We start from the raw sequence: 19,863 nt of genomic DNA on the forward strand, positions 1-19,863 counted from the left end.
AAAAGGGAAAAAAGCCCCAAACAGTCCACACATTCCTTTTTTAAGAGCTTTACTGCTAATGGGCCCGCACTTCACCTCACCTGTTCTAGTGGAAGGTGTCCCTGCCCATGGCAGGGGGTTGGAACTGGGTGAGCTTTAAGGTCCCTTACAACCCAAACTGTTCTGGGATTCTATGATTCTATGATTCATACCTGCCTTGAGTTAGCATTACACACCTGCCTAGTGCTAGTTTTGGGGGGAGGAATTAAAAAGAAAGGGAAAACAAAGGGAAAACCTTCAGCTGGGGGTTGTTTCAGTGGGCTGCTGTGTGGGTCCCACACACAGAGCACTCCGGGAACGCCAAGCCCTCACTACACACCAGGGGCTCACGGCTGAGCTTAATTAGAGACTCAGGTGAACATGAAAGATTAAATATGGAACAAGGCCGGGGACTGGCAGGAGATGGGCGGTTTGGGATCTCGGGACCTGCAGAATTAGTGACACCAGGGCTGGGGTGACGTGGGAAGGCTGTGGCTGCTCCAGCCCAGTGCGGGCTTAGTCACCACTAATGAGGTATGTGCGGGATGAGTCTTCTTCGGGGCTGTGTTACCCGCCTGTCATTAAAGCATCAGTGCTGGGGGATTTTTTGGGACTTACAGCTGCCGTCACACCAGCAGCAAATGCACTCGGCCTGCTGGTGACTCAGCCCGGGAGGTGGGGGCTGCCTGGAGCAGATCCCGGGGGCTCGTGCCGCCCCGGCACAGCACGGGCTCCCACCAGCTCCCACCGCGCTCCCCACGGCTGCCCAGCGGAGCAGATAGCGCCGATAACGAAGGCATGAGAAGCTCTAGTTTTAGTGCCTGCTCGAATTCCCGTCAGGTCGGCCCTGTGAAACCTAAACCACCTCCTTGGGAGACAAACACTGCGCTGGAACGGCGGCTTTCCAGCCGCGGTTGGAGGAACCCCAGAGCTGCCGTCCTGGGAAAGGGAAAAATCCAAACCACACAGCAGTGCCCCGTGGTGATCTCTGCCCTGCCAGCAAACTGGCTCGGTGACCTGCCGGGAAAAACCAGCGTGGATTTATCGGTGAGTGTGGAGAAAGCACTCACAGTGACACAGGAAAAGCAGACGCGTTCCCACTGCGCTCCCTGTGACTGCAGCTGATGGAGAGTGTCGGAGAGCAAACCCACCAGCAGCCTCATGCACACAAATGCCTGCAGCCCCCATCCCCCTGTGCCCACATCCCACCATGGAGACGAACATGCTTCCACAGGGGAACCACAAGCCAGCCCACACACACCAGCCGTGTGTTGTCACTCCACGGCAGCGCTGGGTCAGGACTGTGTGGGAACCCAACAGGTGAGACAGAGTAGGGAAGAGCATGAGGAACCCAGAGATGGGGTCAAGCAGCAGTTTGGAGAACACAGGTGTCCAGCGTTTTGGGTCTCTGCCCCACTGCAGGCTCTCAACAGCCCCGAGCAAGGATCACCCTTTGCTCCAGGGAACACACCCTGGGATTCCCTGAGCTCTCCATACAATCACCAGCATCTCATTTCTTCTGCAAAGCCTGTCTGGAAAGTCAATGTTTTATGAACCAGCATCTGCAGACACCAGCACTCCCCAGCCCTTCCCATAAAATGGGGACGGGAGCTCGGAGCACCCTGTGCAGTGCTGGAGGGACAGGCACTGCCAGAGCACCCTCCAGGCTGGGCTTCCAGGGGGTGTCTGGGGAATCCGGGATGGGGTGAGCCCCCAGCTCAGCTGGCCAGGAGGCAGGCAGTGATGTGCAGGCTGGGGTTGGGGGGGAGGGAGGGAGCCTTGGTGGGAGAGGCAGAAGGAGCAGCGAGCGCCTTTGGGGAGGCTGAGCTGCCAGGCCACGTCAGTCACCAGCCCTCACTGCCCAACCTGGCCACAGAGTCTGTCCTGGGGTGTGGGGAGGGGGTCAGGGAAGGACACAGAGCATCCCCTCTGGGCCAGGCCGGAGGCACACACGGCACAGCTCTGGCTGCACAGCCCCGTGACTCAGCGGGTGAGTGCCCGATGGAACTCACCCCACCCTCCCGAGGCCAAACAGCACCCAGGCACCCTCTGTGCCCAGCATCTCCCCGAGGGAGCTGCTGAAACACAGCCCATACCACGGGGTCCCTGCACAATGCACCATCCCTGCACCTCTGCTACTGAGGGGCCTCTTCAATGCCACAAACACACAGTGGAGCCGTGATCCTGTGGAGTTCAGGGTCACCCAGAGCCTGTCAGAGGGAAAACTGGCCTTGGGGCACAGGCAGCCCGACCAGGTGTCCAGGAGCAGGCAGGAACTCTGGGATGCATGGGCAGGGCATGAGGATTGCCCCATGGCCAAACACAGCCGGGTGCAGCACACCCAGGCTATGGGAATGCTTCCCGCTTCACCCGCTGGCCCTGTGAATCACAGCACCCATGGATTTGGAAATGATCACACACCCTCGCAGCCAACTGCACCTCAGCCACATCCCAGGAGCCCCTCAGCCAAAATCCCCCTGCCCAGGGAATGTGGCCATGGACTGGGATACGCTGCCCCTCTGCTGCTTGTGCCCCTGGAAAGGGAACAAACCCCTGCCGTGCTGTGACTGCCCTGTGGTGCTGTGAAATCCCTGCGGTGTTGTGACATTCCTGCCTCCCCGGCGAGGCCTCTGCTGACCCACATTTGGCCACTGAAATCCCACGTGGTGACCCAAGCTCGGGTTTTGTTCTCTCCCATTAAGGAGCCGCAGCTCAGAGATCTCTGCTCCGTGCTGTCACCTCGCATTGAGCGCCAGGCGGCCGATGGCTCCGCGCCTGGATTTGTCCCCAGGAGATCACTCCCGCCTCCCTTGGGTCCCTGCCGCCATCAGGGAGGCCAGGAGGGGAAGGCAACACCCCAAAATCATGCCACAGCCCCCCTGAAGGCCTCCAAGGTGCCATTCAGGTGGGCTGCGGGTGCTGCCAGGACACTCGGTGCCTGTCACGCTGTGGTTTGACCACCCTGGATGGAGTTGTTGCTCCCAAAAACCAGGAGGTCCCAGTCCCTGGGCTTTTTGCCTCACATAAGGACCTTTTTTTACATCACACCCGTGCAGGCGGTGGAAGGCGGAGAAGAGTAAACTCTGGCGTAGCCATGGAAACTGGAGAGGATGGATGGATGGATGGATGGGTGGCGGCGGATCCAGGCACTGCCACGGCCGTGCAGGAGGCAGGAGGCAGCCACCTGCTCCCCACTCAGCCTGCGTGACCCTGAGCACACCTTGATACAGAGCAGGAGAACACCCGGTGATTAAGGTAATGGTCCTAACGACCAGTTAATGAACTGTGGTCGGGCGCTCCCTTCGGGAATGTGCCCGGGACCCACAGACCCCGCTCACCCCAGCACGGTGCAGATCTGCCAGGCTGGGCTGGGTATGGTGGGTTTCACAGATTCACAGAATATCCCGAGCTGGAAGAGACCCACAAGGATCAGAGTCAAGTCCTGACCCTTCCGACACCATCACCCCCAAAGGCACTATGGGGTGTCATCAAGGGGGGCCGGTCCCGCTTCAAGCATCTTGTCCCCACACAGTCTTTGAAACTTTTCCAATAGATGCACAGTTCCTATGGGAAGGGGGAAAACCTGCCCACGACACCATGTGTGCCTTACAGAAGAGCTGCTGCTGTCCTACCTGACCTGGGCTGTACCTGGTGGGAGCACGGGCTGCCTTCCCAGGGCTGGGGGTCCCACAGAGGCCCTGCTGTCCCCCCATACCAGGGCAGAGTGAGCAGGTACCTGAGAAAGCACCCACTGCCCAGCCCCTCCCCTGTGCTCAGGAGCAAACCCTCACTGTCCCACCTGCCCCTTGTACATCCATCCTGGCCAACACTGTTGGCAGGAGGGGTGGGGGCCACCAGCAGCCCCCAGCCACCACTGAGTGCCCCCAGCTCCCAGGAGTGAAACCCTGCCCAGGGTTCAGTGTGGGGAGGAGCTGACATTCCCTTTTAGCTTTGTTCCCTGCTGTCTTTGCTGTGTCCCTGGGTCAAAGGCCTCCCAAGTTTCCCTCTTCACATCTTCTATCCCACACTACGAACACATAAAACTCCCGGCAGGGTGAAGGTTAAAAATATGAATTACACCAGCATTGAAAACACCTGTGCAGTTGTGTGAGTAGTTAAAAACCACCCAGGACAAGGAACTGGAGCTGTGCAAGAGCCTATTTCTCATTCAACAGTGATGAGGGGGAATGAGGGGTTTAGATACTTGGGGAGGGAACCCCAGAGGCTGCAACCCCAAAATCCATCCTTATTGTTCCCTGTGCTGCCTGTGGCCAACACCACCCCAGGTTTGCACCGCCAGGGCTCCACTCTCCAGCCAAGGGCACAGTGCCTCGACCTCAGCTCTGGGGGGACACCCCAGGGGGCTCAGCTGTCTCTCAGCTTCTCGTAGACTTGTGATCACCCGGGGATTCTTCTCTGCCCCCGAGATGGTGCAGATCCAAGGAAGGCAGCAGAGGATGAGCAGAGCTGATGCAACACGGAGGCAAAGCAAACCTGGGAGCTCGGAGAGCCAAAACCCTCACATTTTCATTTTTTGGCCTTTTGAGGTTTTCTTAATTTGTCTATTTTTGTTCCTCGCCCACCTCCGCGCTGAGTGTGACGCGAGCCCTCGCTGGAGAGGCAGGGTTTTAAGGGAGAGCGCTGGCTGTTATAAAGCAGTGAAGCTCTTGGAAAAACAGCCTCTGGAGCAATAAACAGATTTGGAGCTGAGGGCTGTGAGGGACGGCTCCATCTGGGCTGCTGAGTCATGAAACCTGCCCGAGCGAGATACCAGCCGAGGGCTCGGGCTGGGGGAAGCTTCCTATTAGGGATTTTGGCTATTTCGGTCTGAGCGTGCGACAGCAGAACCGGAGAGCGGACAAAAGCGGGCTGGGGTGGCCACGCTTCGCTCCAGCAGCTGCGGGGTTACGGTGGAGGCTGCCCTCCTCCTCCTCCTCTTCCTCCTCCTCTCCCAGTGCCAGCCTTGTCCCGTCCCTGCCATGGGGGTGAGGTGGTGGGAGCACACCCTTCACCCCCAGTTTCCAGCCATACTCTCCCCTTTGCCATGCGTATTCCCCAGCCCCCGGCATCCATCCAGAACGATCCCAGCCTATGGCATCCCTCTCCAAGGACCTGAGCCCACTCTGACATGGGCAAGGGTCCAGCCTGGCCCCCAGCACGGTGCCAGGGGAGCCCTGGGAGTGAGGGTCCCCCGGGCCACCCACCATTCCTTTACCCTGCTCCCAGCGTCAGGAGGAGCAGTGGCTGTGGCTTGGGATGTCCCTGTCACAAAAAACAGGCTTCTCTCTGTCCTAGGGCTGACCCCTTCCCCACCGGGCACCCACTGAGCCAAGGGATTTGTCCCCACGTGCTGGCAGGGTTCCCACGGGGACGTGACATGTCCCATCCCTAACAGGGGATGTCATGGGCCCTGCCACATCCCCGCATGCTGCCGTGTCCTCAGTGGGACCCTACCACATCCCCATGTCCACAGGGATCCTCTCATGGCCCCAGAGGGGCCCCACCATGTCCCTTCATTGACTTTGACACATCCTATCCCCACAGGACGCCTGTTATGTCCCCACAGGGACCCCTGCTTGTCCACAGGGACTCCATCGTGTCAACAAAGTCTTATTCCCACAGGAACCACGCCACATCCCCACTGGAACCCACACTTGTCCCCATCCCCACGGGGACCCCGTTATGCCCCCACTGGAACCCCCAACAGGGCCCCCCCACTTGTCCCCACACACGGTCCCATCCCTGCAGGGATCCCCACTTGTCCCCACACACAGTCGTATCCCCGCCGCGTCCCCATCCCCGCAGGGCCCCCCTGCCCCACACACAGCCCCTTCCCCACAGGGGCCCCGGCGGCGGCGGCGCCTTTAAGCGGGGCCGGTCTCCCGGAGCCCCCGCCCGGGGGCCGGGCCGGGCCGCCCCCCGTAGCCTGGTAACGGCGGCTCGGCGGGCGGGGGCGGCCCCGGCACCGCGGTCAGGTGGCACCGCCGAGACGGAGCCGGCCGAGCACGATAAAAGTCCCGGCCCGCCGCCGCCGCCACGGCCGCGAGGGAGCGCGGAGCCGCCGCCGGAGCCATGGTAGGGACGGGCCGGGGCGGGGAGGGGGGAGCCGGGGCACGGGGAGGGGGCTCGGGCTGGCCCCGCGTGGCCGGGCTGCGGGGCCCCGCCGTTCTTCGCCGTTCCCCGCCGCGTTTCCAGCGCCCCGCGCTGCCCCCAGCCCGCCCCGGCCGCTCGCGGTGCCCTGCGGGGGGACCCCCGGAGCCCCCCGGCTCTGCCCGCACGGGCGGGACGGGGCCGAGGGGATCCCGCCCCCTGCATCCCCTCCGGAGCGGGCGGTGCGGGGGCTGTGCCCGCTCAGCGCCCCGCGGGATGCGGCCCCGCTGCGCTCCCGGCCGGGGGCCGCGCTGGGACGGGGCAGCGGCGGCTCTGCCGGGGGTGCCCGAAGGAGCGGGGCGCGGCAAGAACCCGGCGGCCGGTGCTCAAACCCCGGGTAAGCTCGGCGAGGGAGCGGGGTGTCACCTCGGAGCTGCACCAGAGCAGCCCGGGCAGAGCTCGGGTGGTTGGTTCCTAGACGTGGAACCAGCCCCACCGCGGGCTCTGCCGGAGCGGGGCACCCGTCCCTGCCTCCTGCCCTGGGCACTTCCCTCTCAGCATCCATCCTTGGATCCTGCCCTGGGCACCTCCAGGTCGGCACCCATCCCTGGATCCTGCCCTGGGCTCTTCCCTCTCAGCACCTATCCTTGGATCCTGCCTTTGGCACCCCCAGCTCTGCACCCATCCTTGGATCCTGCCCTGGGCTCTTCCCTCCCAGCACCCATCGCTGGATCCTGCTCTTGGCACTCCCCTCTTAGGACCCCTCCCTGGCTCCTGCCCTGGGCACCCCCTGCTCTCAGGGCACGCTGGTGCCACCAAACCCCGGCTCGTGCCTGTGGCTGCCCGGCCTCTCATCCAGACGGGTTGTGTGCGTGGCCCTTGACTCAGCTCCGGAGCAGCTGCTTTGAGCAACACCAGTAATCAATGAGTGGCATTTGGCTGTAGGGAGATGGGGCAGGATTATAACCTGTTCGACTGGGCAGCAAATGAGCCTTTTATTCTGGAGGTTTGAGTGTTGGCAGATGCCCTAATATCATGTTGCAAGTTCGGTTTATCCCTAATGCCCCTGCCACAGGAATGGTGGAGGATTAGCACTGACAAAACAGTTTTCCCTGATGATACACCAGATCGGCCGTCCCTGCTCTGGCAGGGAGTGGATTCCTCCCCCGGGCCTCCCTGTAAACCTTGGTGTGTGCTTCGTTCCGGTGGCTGGGATGAGCTCTGTGGCACTCTGGTTCCCAAGGAATGAGAAAGAAGGGTCCCTAATTCTGGGGGCATGTGCTGCTCCTCACTGGCAGAGATCTGCTGCCACGACTTGGCTGATGTGACCCTGCCGAACGTCAGGGGAGCAGTAATGCAGCAGGTTTTAATCGATTTATGCCCGGAAGGTGTGAACGTGCAGCTCTGCCTGTCCTTCCTGCCCCCGAGGGCTCGCCTGGGTCCTGGGCACGGGCACGGACATTCCAGTTTCCTCCAGGAACAAAGGTGAACTCCCAGGGATTTGATCTGAGCCTTTGCTGCGCTGCAGGGTCTGCTCTGGGCTTTGGCACTGCTTCCGTGTGTTGGTCAGGGCAAGATGGAAATTTGCATGGCTTAATTCAATACCTGATCCCAGCTGGAATCTTGGAGCTGGAAAGGCAGAGAGCTCATGCTGCTCTAGTGCTAGAAATGCACAGGGTGTGGGGGAAACCTTCTGTCTGAGCCAGACGTCATGGGAGGGAGGAAAGGGATGCAGAACCTGCTCAAGAAAGTCTCAGACCTCTACTCTGAGAGTCGGTACCAGCTTTGTCCTAGGGAAGCAGCCACCTGCACATCTGGGCATGCAAAAAGAGGTTGGGAATGAGGAGAAGGGAGAAGGCACCTGGGCATGGCAGTGGGTACCAGGAGCAGCTTCTCTCCCACTCACCAAACACTGGCCCCACCAGAGCTGTTTACACGAGGCCGTTCACCAGAGAAGCCTTCCAGGCTTCCTGCTACCACCTTCCTTCCAGGGTGGCTTTCCCTAGAAGGTGGGGTAATGCCTCAAACCAGGCACGGGAGCTTCTCCCAGCCCCTCCTCTCCAGGCACACAACCCTCACCACACCCCCCCCATTTATCACTTCCAAAAAGACACTCTGAGCGACCATAACACAAAGGGAAGTGTGAGCATGTAGCAGAGAGGGCTCTGGCATTTGGAAACAGCTGAGGAATCTCTGAACAGCAGCCCCAGCTCCCTGAATGCTTGGGAATAAAGCTGGAGAACTGGAGGCAGATACATTGCCCACACTTCCTGGGGCACCTCTAGTGCAGGCAGCTTGTGGGCTCAGCTCTGTGGCTACTCCCTGCTTTAAAAATAATATAAAATAGTAATAATCAGGCAAGTTTGAGTTTCCCAGCAGGAAGGAGCAACAGGTGCTGCCATGCTCACCACAGCAGGGTGGGTTGGGGTGTCTGGACTGATGGGACTTTAATTGTCCCTGTTTCCACCATCCCACCCCACAGAGGGGGGTGGTTGTGGGTCCTTCCCTTTGGAGGAGGCTGAGCAGCAGCTCAGGGAGGGAAGAGTCTTTCATGGCGGAAATGTGGATTTACAGAGTGTCCCTAAAAAATGCCATTCCCCCAAGCCTGGAGCAGCTGGAATGACCTCCTGGGAGGTGTGGGGTGCTGGCCCCGTGCTGCTTGCACGGGAAGCAATTGCTGCCTCGTGTAAACTTGATTTCCCCCCAGCTGATTAAAACTGGCCTCTCTTCCTGTTACCCTGCACAACCCCATAGGTGTGCTCAGAGGTGACCTCATTCCTTACAGCTGCTGTGGGCACATCCTGCTGTCCTCCCTTCAGCTGCACTGCCCTGTGCCCAGCTCCTGCCTGGCCTTGGGAAGCGTGGGGAAAGCATGGGCAGCCTCTGCTCAGCAGGAATTCCTCCAGTGAGGGTTGTGTCACCGTCAGGTTTATCAGGGTGCCAGGCTTTGGGACCCCCCGTGAGAAGTTGGGCTGTTCAGAGCGTGCACCAGTTGGCTCTGCCCCTGGAAAAGGCCCGGGTGAGCACCAGCATGGAAGCACCTGACCATTTCCAGGACACGTTGCAGTGAATTTGCAGCTCCCTTCAATTTGATGGGGTTTGGGGTGGGCTGGGGCAGAGCCCGGCCACAGCAGCAGCAGGCACAGCCCTGGGCCCGGCAGGGTCACACACGAGCAAACACACCAGGTCCCTGTGTTTTGTTCGGCTAACAGGGAAGAGATTGTGTCCCTCCTGTCAGCTGTGACTGCGCAGGGCACGGCTCCGGAAAAAACAAGGCTCCATCTTGCAGCACCCCGGGAGCTGGAGCCAGGCGTGGGTCTGCTCCCTGAGTGTGCCCCTCTCCTCCCCATCCACATCCCCCCCGGGTCACACTTGGACACAAGGAGCAGGGGATGGAGCAGGGGAGCTTTCCCAAACTCCGCATGCGATCCAGATGCCATCAGCTGGCGCTGAAATGATCTGTGGTGCTTCACAGCAGAGGATCGGGGCTGGAAAACAGCCCTGGGTGTTCAGCTGAGTATGGAGCTGATGCTGCCCACAACTGTTGGGTCCCATTTGTGCCTTCTCAAGGCTTAATTCTGGTTTTTAAAGTGATTGGTTCACCCACCCAGAATTTTTAAGCAAGATGCAGGTGGCCACACTCCTGGTCTGTCCTGGGCGAGCCCCGTGCCCCCGCTGTGCTCTCCAAGGGACTGGCATGCAGAGCAGGGCGTGCAGGAGCCCATGGCTCTGAAACAGCAAACGTGGCTTTAAAAAGGAGGATGGTTTGTTTTTCTTGCATCAAATCCTCTCGCTGCTTGCCGAGGGAGGCTTGTCCTCAGAGCAGAGCAAGGATTTTATAAATACCAGCTTGCTCCAGGTTGCGCCCGCTCCCCGTCTCGCTCCGTCCCTGCGGCCGGGAGCTCTCCCTATGGCCAGAGGTTTGGCTGGCAGCTGGCAGGATCCAGCTGCCGAGTGGAGAGGAAGCAGCCCTGCCTGTTCCCACTCCAGAGCAGCACGGAGGGGGTGGCTGTGTGGCAGGATCACAGCGTGCCCGTGGGCAGATCCGCCGCCTCGCCAGGGAGACGGTGACAGTGGGAATCCGGAGTCAGTGGAGCTGCCGCCCTGCCTGGCAGCCATGGGCCCTGCCCAGCGGGCCCAGTGGCATCATCCTTGGATGGAGCCTTCCAAAAACCTCACCGCCCATTTTTCCTGCTGTGTTGGTGCCGGGGTTGTCAGGGAGTGAGGCTTTGGCTGGCAGCGCGAGGAGGGGCTGAGGGGAGGGCAGAGCACGGCTGGTGACCAGATGCGGGAGGCAGCGGGTGAGGTTGCCAAGCCCTGGCCTCTCCCAGGGCACCCCAGTGGTGCCGGTGGGAGGGAGACGAGCCGTGCCACGGGAGTGTCGGCTGTCACCCCTCGGATGGCAGCAGGCTGGGACAGGCTCCTCAGGGATCACCAGCCCGGGGAGCTGGCTCGGGTCATGGGAGCAGCCCAGACTCCAGGCGTGTGGGGGAGGCAAGACTGTGCCTGGGGACTAAATGTGCTTGATCCGGGGTCGTTGAGCAACGAGCAGGTCCTCGAGCTCCCCGGGACAGCGGGGGGCTGTGTGAGGAGCGTCTTGTGGTGCGTTTTGGGCACGATTCCCTTTCTTCCACGAATCCTCTGGGAAGTTACTGGTGTGTTCTGGCAAGCGCGGGGAACCCGGCTGTGCTGGGAGCTGCCCAAGCAGCCAGGCCTGCTCAGAGCTCCGGGCAGACAGATTATTATCTTGATTTAACATCTGACAGCTCCCATCCTGCGCTCGCCGAGAGGCCAGCGCGGGCTGCGAGCACAATCGATCAGGGGTCGGTCGCGGCATCCTCTGTCTCAGCCCAGACCATCCCGCCGTCCCCGCCTGCTCCCCTTCCTCCTTTTGCATTCCAAACCCAAACCACTCGTCCCTTCATGGCGAGGATGTGCCGCTGGCTCTGACCCGCGCTCCGAGAGGAGCCTGTAATGGCTCCGGGAGCGCATCCACCACAACCCAGGGAAGGAGAGCGAGGACCCGGCAGAGCAAAGGGCTGCAGGAGGGCTGGGAAGAGGAGCGAGGAGCCGGCGGCTCCCACACGTCCTCTCCCCTCCCGGCTTTGCTTCAGCCTCCCTTGGACTCTGCACAAGCAAGCCCTGACCCGAGAATGGCTGCAGTTTGTGCTCTCTGCTGAAATGTATTTGAAATGCCACTCTCCAGGACCATTTCTGAAGCAATTTGCTGTTCAGCCTGGCTGGGAAGAGCCCTGGGCAGGCTCGTTCATTCAGCGCCTGCGATATTGACTCTTCTCTTTACTGCAGGATTAGAGAGCATTTGTCATCTCCAAAATGAATAACTTTTCCTCTCCTGGGAGGGGGGAGAAGGTTTGCCTCAGTACTGACATTTCACACACCCAGCCCACAAACCTGCTTCGAATCCCAGATGATGCTCTGGGAATAAAACCAGGGGCTTCAGTGTCTCTGCTCCACCAGTAGAGCAAGGCCCACCAGCCCCCTGAGCCTCCCCTCACCCTAAACCTACAGTCCAGGGGGACAGGAGTCTGGAGAAGCTTCCACCTGTGCCAGGTACCAGCTCCATTGTTGTGTTACTGACACAGAACCCGACACAAACTGCGGGGCTTTGTGAAGTCCCTCAGGGACAAGCCACAGAAGCACTTTAAAAAGAAAAGAAAACTAAAAAAAAAAAAAAATCCCCCAAATCAGAGCAAACCATCCAGCAGCACCAGAATAAGAAGGCAGAAGCTCAGACTTGCCAACTCATTGTCTAGAGCCCGACCAGCTCTCCCTCCTGTCCTGGAGATCACAGTGTTTAACTCACATCACCCCGTGTGCCTCTGTCTTTTGAGCTTCCAGAGGTGTTTTCAAGCCTTTCTCAGGAGGTTCAGGAACCAGCAGCGCTTTCCCATGGGAATTTCAGCCTTTGTTAGCAGAACTGCATTCTCAGGAATGAAAGCAAAGAGAAACAAACTCCAGCTGTTGCAAGATTTGGAAGAGCAGAGCCACGAGCATTGCCAGCAGCAACTTTTCCGAGGGGCTGCACCACCAAAGCACAAACCAAGGCACTGCTGTATGGCTTTGGAAACCCCCTTGATGGAGAGGAGCAGGAAATCCAGCCCGGGTGGGATACAACCTGCCTTCCATGGGAGCAGCTGCCACGGACAAAGCACCTGCCCCTTCCCCTGGGACAGGTGAACCACAGAGCTCAGCCTCCAGGTACAGCAGAACACGCAGAGCCCGACAGGAGCAGCCAGACCCACCTGAGCCGTGGAGCTGAGCAGAGCCAGGGGATGCAGGATGAGATCCTGGACATGGTGGGTGCTGGAAAAGTGTCCCCTCTCCGTAATCCTGCACCTGAGGATGGTGCTGGCCAGGAGCTCTGGGAAAGGACCTGGAGGCTTTGAAGAGCAGACTGTTCTCCAGGCTGTAATTACCCACTCGCTTCCCCCACCCCTGATTATGCAGATGAGGGCAATGGCAGAACCCACCAGGCTGCCGGGGAGGGAAGAGGCTGCACCGGTCCTGCCCCTGCAGCACCAGGGTCCCCAGGGACCTCCTGCCACCCTGGAGGGGTCCCAGCCCTCCCTGGCTGGGTCAGCACGTGGCACTGGCTGTTCTGTCTGCATGAGCAAGACCAAGGCAGAGTCTGGAGAGGGATTTGCTGGGGGTCAGGGCTTTTACAAGATTAATTATTTCGTTAGTTGGAGTCAGCTCAGCAAACAAGGCTATGACGGTGGGAACACCTGGTTGCTACCAGCCCATCACCAGCCAGTCTTTTCCCAAAGGACCACACTGCACCATCTGGGAATTTCAGCCCTTTGCAGGAAACCACAATCACGTTCCAGCTCCTTTGGAAGGTACTTTCAGTGCTGCTTCAGGGACAGTTCTGGATCCCAACCCTCGGATGCCCTGCCTGGTGCTGGGGAGCACCTGTGGTGACAAGGCAGCCGGGACAGGCCCCAGCACCCCGAGGGTACTGGTGTGACCCCCCAGCCTATGCCACCACTCAGAAACTCCAACCAGGGAACATGGGAGACGATGTGGGGTCTGTACTGCACATGAGATGGTCCAGCCTGGCTGTGCTGGTGCAGCTCCCGCAGCAGAGGCTGAAGGAGGCAGCCGGTGCCTCTTCCCGTGCCAGGAGCCTGTTGTGCCACCGGCCTCCCCAGGTACTGCAGGTGGCACAGCCAGGGCTGGGCTGTCTGTGTCCCTTATTTGATCTTCAGATATTTTCCTCTTTTTTGTTTTTGCACCCAGCAACAGCTGGGAAGAGGCTTTTCACTCCTCTCTCTCTCTCTCTGCTTTAGCACAATGACGGGGACTGCTGCATGAAGAGCAACAGTGTTGGATTGCAGCGGGATAACACGGGTGTGCTGAGAAAGGCAAATGGAGTTTTGTGGGAGCAAAACAGCAGGCTTTGGGCAGGGCTTTGTCTGAGCTGGGGCCAGGCAGGGGGTGCAGCTTTGGGGCCAGATGAAGGCTCACACAGCCTGGTGGGAGCTCCCGGTCTCAGCCGAAGGCGCCGCACCCAGCAGGAGCCGCTGCCAGCCCGGGCAGACGAGGCCCCTTTCATTCCCAGCTCCCTGCACGCCAGCAGCTGCTCAGCCTGGTGTGTGTGGGCAGGAGCGTGGCTCTGTCACATGCCTGAGACAGCACATCACAGTCAGTGGCATCCCAGGCAGCTCCTGCTGCGAGCACCACGGAACGCGGGAAGGGACGCTGGCACCTGCCCCTCTCCCTTGGTGGCCTTCCCCCGGTGTCTGGGCAGCATCCTGAGCCACCAGGCACGTGTGCTGGGAGCACAGCAGCCTTATCTCACCTAAGTAATGAGCTCCTCTCCAAAGCATTCACTCACTCTGGCCAAGAGCTGCTCAGCATCGAGCAGAAGCCGTGCTGCTGCTGTCAGCCATTCGGAGCCCCGGGGATATAACTGGCATGGAACAGGTTGCACAGGGAAGCTGTGGCTGCCCCATCCCTGGAAGTGTCCAAGGCCAGGTTGGATGGGGCTTGGAGCAACCTGGGCTAGTGGAAGGTGTCCCTGCCCATGGCAGAGGGTGGGACTGGATGGGCTTCAAGGGGCCGTGCCGGCGGTGCCAGGAGTGGTGGTGGTGCTGGGAGTGGGTGGCACGCGGGCGTTTGGTGCCAGCCTGGTGGCCCCAGAGTTTGCAGAGCAAGCCCAGCCTGTCACATGCAAATATCTGGGTAAGTTGCTGCCTGCTAACAGGAAGCACTGTATGGAAAGCAGCAAAGCCCTTCCCAAACTACCCTTGGAGTGCTCCGGGTGCCCCTGGGAGCAGCTGGAGGGTCTGCCTTGCACAGAGCTGGTTTGGGGCAGGCGCTGCTCTCGCTCTGCCGGGGTCCAGCAGCATCTCCCAGCTGCTTCACCTCCACTCTGGGGGCTTGTGGTGCTTCTGGTCTGGCAGAATGAAAAGGCGATGTTGCCCCATCCTCCACTTTCCAGGAGTGGAATGCTGTGGCTCTGGCACCAGCTCTGCCCCTTCCTGTTCACCCCGTACTTCCAGCAGTGCCTCAGGGAACAGGAGCAGGAGCTCCCCACCAGGTGGCTTTGGACACCATCAGAAGGATGCAGAGGTGTGTCTGGAATTTAGCACCTGGGCAGATGCTAAAGGAGACATTAGAGCAAATTAATTACTTAAACTATTTAATATTTTTCTGAGCCATGATTTTTGTGCCAGGCTCAGATTCCTCTGGGCCTGCCATGACTGTGAGTGCTGTGTTGGCAGGAATTGGTGACATTACAGTGTCGGCAGCAAGTGCCCTCCCAAGGCCTCTGTCGGCTCCACGACCAGCAGGGAACAGTGATCCTCCCCCCCAGTTCTTGGACAACCACCTAAATCAGGTCCAGTGCAGATCCCAGTAAAATTCATGCTCTCTTCTCTCCCCAGGTCAGCACTGGACACACTCTGTGAGCCATCCCATCAGCACCCCGCGACATCCCGGTACCGACCCCTGATTTGGAGCAGGACAGGTTGTGACCAAGCGTAAGTGCTCCAATCCTTTGTGTTGTCAGTAAAAGCTGTTTGAGAGCAGGGATTTCCCCTGCTCAGAGGACTTTATTCCTTTGCAAAAACACCCCTTTCCTTGCTGCTCCTGCTGGGTGACTGTGTTGGGGTGTCCACGGGGGAAGCTGCGCGTTCACAGCTGCAGCAACAAGGAGCTCTTGCTCCTTGTCGGGGCAGGAGCTCTTGCAGCTCTTTGGGCCCACGGCTTCCAGAGCTGCTCAAGTAGGTGCCAGCAGGAAGGAGCCACAGAAAGAGGTCTCATTATGCTCATTAAGTTCCTGCACCACAGAGCCAAAACTCTGCTGGCAGTGGAGCGGGCGATCCCACCAGCCACTGCTGGGACCTGCTGGTGCTTCCCAGAGCATGGGATGTGGGCAGACGCTGGGGAAGCCATAGCTGGGGTCTCTCAGCCCTTTGAGGACCCTCTAACATAATTAGAGTGAACTGCTGGAGGGACAAATCTGACTCCCCCAAGGTGCTGAGCATCCCCCAGCTCCTCTCCAGCAGTGCCACTGACACGGGTGGGCTCAGAGGTCCCTGGGCAGGGCAGGGCCTCTCCAGCCTGCACAGACCAGAGCCTCTCCCACGGCCCATCTGCAGCTGGAGAACTCACAGACTGGCAAATTATTAATGCCCCAGGGCTCATCCCCTTGGTTGTGGTTTCCCTACTGGCTTTGGAAAGGCCCTAAAAGAGCAGGGGGAATGAGAGCAGGGGCTGTCCCGGGGCGATCCCGAGCCTTTGGGGCACGTGTCTCTCTCCAAAGCATTAATGAGGCGTTAAAGCAGCAGCAGAGCTTCCCCTGTCCCAGCCTCTGCTTGGGTTTTACTCTCAGCTTCTGACATAACCAGGTCACTCTTTCCACACTTCCCCTGCTTCGATGAGAGCCGGTGAGTGATCGGGATGGACGTGACTCACCGCCTTTCCTAATGAGCGACTTTCCTCTGTTTATGTGCTTTGGCGGGGCCTTTGGTACACCTAAAAAAGGAGAAGGGTGGCACTGGGGAGAGGGCAGGGTGCTGTAAATTACTGGCATCTGCTGTTCCTCACCATCCCTCTGGACTCTGGCCAGCTGTGAAGCTGCTGGGTTTGAGCATGGAAAAGGTGTAGCTCATCTTCCACGTGCTGATCCGGGTGAGATGCTGTCCGGGCCCACAGGTAAAGCCTCAATGAGTAATTGGGGCTAATTAGGCTGGGAGATTTTTTGTTGCTGTTCTGTCCAGGCGATGCCTGGGAGCCCAGTGGTGATGAGCACTATGAAACCAGAGCCACGTTCCCCACGGAGCTTTGCCAGGCCACAGCAGGGCGAGCTGGGGTTTCCTGTTCCCTCTCCAGACACAGCTCAGGGACGGCTGCCCCTCTCATGTGGCCTCACTTGTGTTTTGCAGTGACTAAGCAGAGGAAGCTCTCGCTGTCCTACCACCACCACCAGGCCAGACAATCCTTCCCTTGGCTGAAGATCCCGTTGAACCTCTTCCCATAATGGAAGCGTGAGTGCCAAGATCCTCCATGACCTCCAGAAGCCACAACTCCTTACCGAGAACTCTGATGGCTCCACGAATGCTTTCCGAAGGTGCCCTGGGGGGCATCGCCCAAATCACCCCCTCGCTGTACCTGAGCCGGGGCAGCGTCGCCTCCAACCGGCACCTGCTGCTCTCCCGGGGCATCACCTGCATCATCAACGCCACCATCGAGATCCCCAACTTCAACTGGCCCCAGTTCGAATACGTCAAAGTGCCTTTGGCTGACATGCCCAACGCCCCCATCTCCCTGTACTTCGACAGCGTGGCCGACAAGATCAACAGCGTGGCGCGGAAACACGGGGCCACGCTGGTGCACTGCGCCGCCGGCGTCAGCAGGTCGGCCACGCTCTGCATCGCCTTCCTCATGAAGTACCACAAGGTCTCCCTCTTTGAGGCCTACAACTGGGTCAAGTCCCGGCGCCCCGTCATACGGCCCAACGTGGGCTTCTGGAGGCAGCTGATAGACTACGAGAGGAAGCTCTTCGGGAAGACGACGGTTAAAATGGTACAGACGCCCTACGGCATCATCCCAGACGTTTATGAGAGAGAGAGGAGACCCCTGATGCCTTACTGGGGAATTTAATGGGACTGCAGACAGGAAGCACAACAGAAGGGACGCGCTATTCTGAGACAACCAGACTGGAGACATTCCCTTCTTCTTCTACAGCCAACTTTGATTCTTTACCATACAGCAGAACCTCAATTCTCACCTCACTAACCTGCAAGGCCAACGATTCCCTTCAAAGCATTTCTCTCTATGGGGATTTCCCATCTGCATCTCTCTCATTTAGCAGAACCAGGTCTCCTTATGAGTTTATTCCTTCCATAAAGCCTCCCTCCTTTTTTAGTCAGTTTATTAGGGTCCTCCAAGGAAAGGCCTAAGAGGCATTTGGCAGAGTTGATGAGCCAAGTGCGCTTTGTGACGCGGTAGTAGCCTGGATATTTCGTTATAGCTTGTTTGCTTCCCTGCAAAACCCTGTAGTGGCTCGGGAGCAGCACTAGCACAGAGTGAACAAGGCCCTGCTCCACGGCAGCAGGTTTTCCAAGCACCAGGAAGTCTGGAATACAGGGCTGTGGTGCTAGTGCTGGTGTTTTCTTTAACATCCATAGTGACTCTCAGTATATAGTGTTTGAGATCTTTAGTCAGCTCTTAATCGTATTCAAAGTTAGAAAAAAAAAAAAAAAGAAAAAAAAGTGAATCAGTCCGTGTCAGCCACAAGGAAAATTTGAATGATTCGAATCAAATAAATACAAGATCCTTTTTAACTCATTCCACGCCAGGGCAATAGTCCTGGAATACACTTCAACTACTGGAAAATGCTGGTGTGTTTTGCGGGTGGAAAGTTGACAGATCCTGTCCAGATGTGGCTCAAGACAGAAGCAAGAGGGTTGAACCTGCTGGACAACCAAAGAGACGTTCAGGAATCCGTGCACGGCCCCCTGCCCGAGGGGCTGGGCCGTGTGTGTGAACATTCCAGCAACCACTCCGTTGGAAGTTGGTAAATCCGCTTGATTCTCCAGCTCCGAGCCCGGTCATGATCTGCCTTAGTCCATTTCCGAATCACTCCATTCCGTCCTCAAGGTTATGCTGCATTCTGGGATTATTCCGCGCCAACGGATCTGTCCACCCTCCCGGCCGGGCACAGAGGCTCTGCCTCGTGCTGTGTGTGCCGGGAGTGATTCCAACCCCAGCCTTTCCGTGGGAGAAGCCTTCCTGCAGCTCCCGCCCATCGCTCCCCTCCCGGCAGGGAAGGGACTGGTTTCCCTGGAGCGTCACCGGAACCCAGGAGAGCCCCATTCCTGAGGAGACACTGGTGTCCTCTGCCCCGGGAGGAGGAGCAGGCAGATTGCTGGATGCCGCGATCGCTGATTTAAATGAGATTCTATACTTGTAAAAAAAAAAAAAAAAAAATCAATAAAGATCAAACCAGAACATGTGTTGGTTTCCTGTTCCGAGCGGCGCTAATGGAGCTCCGGGAGCAGCGGGAACACGGCGTGAGGTGGAGCAGCGGCTTTGGGCAGATCTGGACCCGAGCCTTGAGGAAAACACTGCGAGCTGTTCCCAGCACTCGGCTCCCCACCTCACACTCCGTCCTGCCATTCCTGCTCCTCCTCCCAGCAGCCGGGCAGTCCCTCGGGCTGGTGCACTCTTTGCACCTCCCCGAGTCCCGGTGGGCAGCCGAGGTTCTGAGGAGCAGCAGGCGTGGCTGAAGGGCTCTCCCAGCTGGACTGTGCTGTGTCAGGGTGGCACGACCGGGTCCTTGGTTTCCCCAGACTGAAAGTCATCAGGGCTGAAATAAATACTGATAAAGCCAACACAAAACTGTTCAAATGGCCTCAACCTCCCTGGGCTCAGGAGTAAAACCAGAGCTGGCTGGAACAGAAGTCTAGATCAGAGTGAATTTGCCACAGAGGCTTCGACCTGTTATCTCTGACCCAGAATCTTCCCATTTACTGGAGACCCCGGAGCAAACGCCAGTGGCTGAGACTCACCCAGGGAAGGATGGGGAGCTCTGTGGTTCCCAGACTCCAGGAGGTCAGTGAGGATGCAGTAAGTTCACAGACTCCACGTGAGGCCAGAGGGCACTGGCTGGGGGGTGGTGGCAGGACAGAGCTCTCAGCCCCTGTGGGAGTCACTCCAACTGTGTTAACCCCATGGAGATGTCCCTCTGAAAAGTCACTGCTCGTTCCTCACCCTTCCACGGGCATCCAAAGCCACTGTTCCCTGAATGCAGGGATGTATTGCCCCCACTCCCTTGCAAACCCACCTTTGATCCTTTATCCTGGATGCACATAGTCAAAACAGCCAGAAAACCCCCCAACAGTCACAACACCGCTTTTTCCAACAATATCCACACAGGGATCTTGGTGTCTTTCACCACCACGAGGACAGGAGAGTTTTCCTCCTGCTTTTCCCAGATGAGTTTTGTCCCACTGAAATAAAGGCGAGGTTTGCCATCAGCTGCTCCCAGTTCAGGTTCCATGGCTGTGTCCCAGTTCCAGTGACAGACACAGGAGACTGATGTCCACTTAAAAAAATGAATTTTACTCATCTCCCTGTTTTAATCATGAATTAAAACTGCAGCCAGGGAAATGGTAAGAAAGGAACTAGAGAGTAAAAATCAAGATTAATTGTTAATTTGGAGACATTCCAATACATTACATTTTAAGGGGGAAAAAAATAACTAAAAACTCAGATCTGCTCACA

At 58.5% G+C, this 19,863-nt stretch overlaps 1 protein-coding gene across 1 annotated transcript; it reads left to right on the plus strand.

The window, feature by feature from the left end:
* Window positions 1-5,974: 5,974 nt before the first annotated feature.
* DUSP14 (dual specificity phosphatase 14) lies at window positions 5,975-17,938 on the plus strand. Its single transcript, XM_017821575.1, has 3 exons — window positions 5,975-6,093; window positions 15,018-15,113; window positions 16,521-17,938. The coding sequence occupies exon 3, from the start codon at window positions 16,642-16,644 to the stop codon at window positions 17,236-17,238; it is 597 nt and encodes a 198-aa protein (XP_017677064.1). The 5' UTR covers window positions 5,975-6,093; window positions 15,018-15,113; window positions 16,521-16,641; the 3' UTR covers window positions 17,239-17,938.
* Window positions 17,939-19,863: the final 1,925 nt, after the last annotated feature.

This window comes from Lepidothrix coronata, unplaced genomic scaffold, assembly GCF_001604755.1.
Source record: "Lepidothrix coronata isolate B3197 unplaced genomic scaffold, Lepidothrix_coronata-1.0 Scaffold91, whole genome shotgun sequence".
Classification (NCBI taxonomy): domain Eukaryota; kingdom Metazoa; phylum Chordata; class Aves; order Passeriformes; family Pipridae; genus Lepidothrix; species Lepidothrix coronata.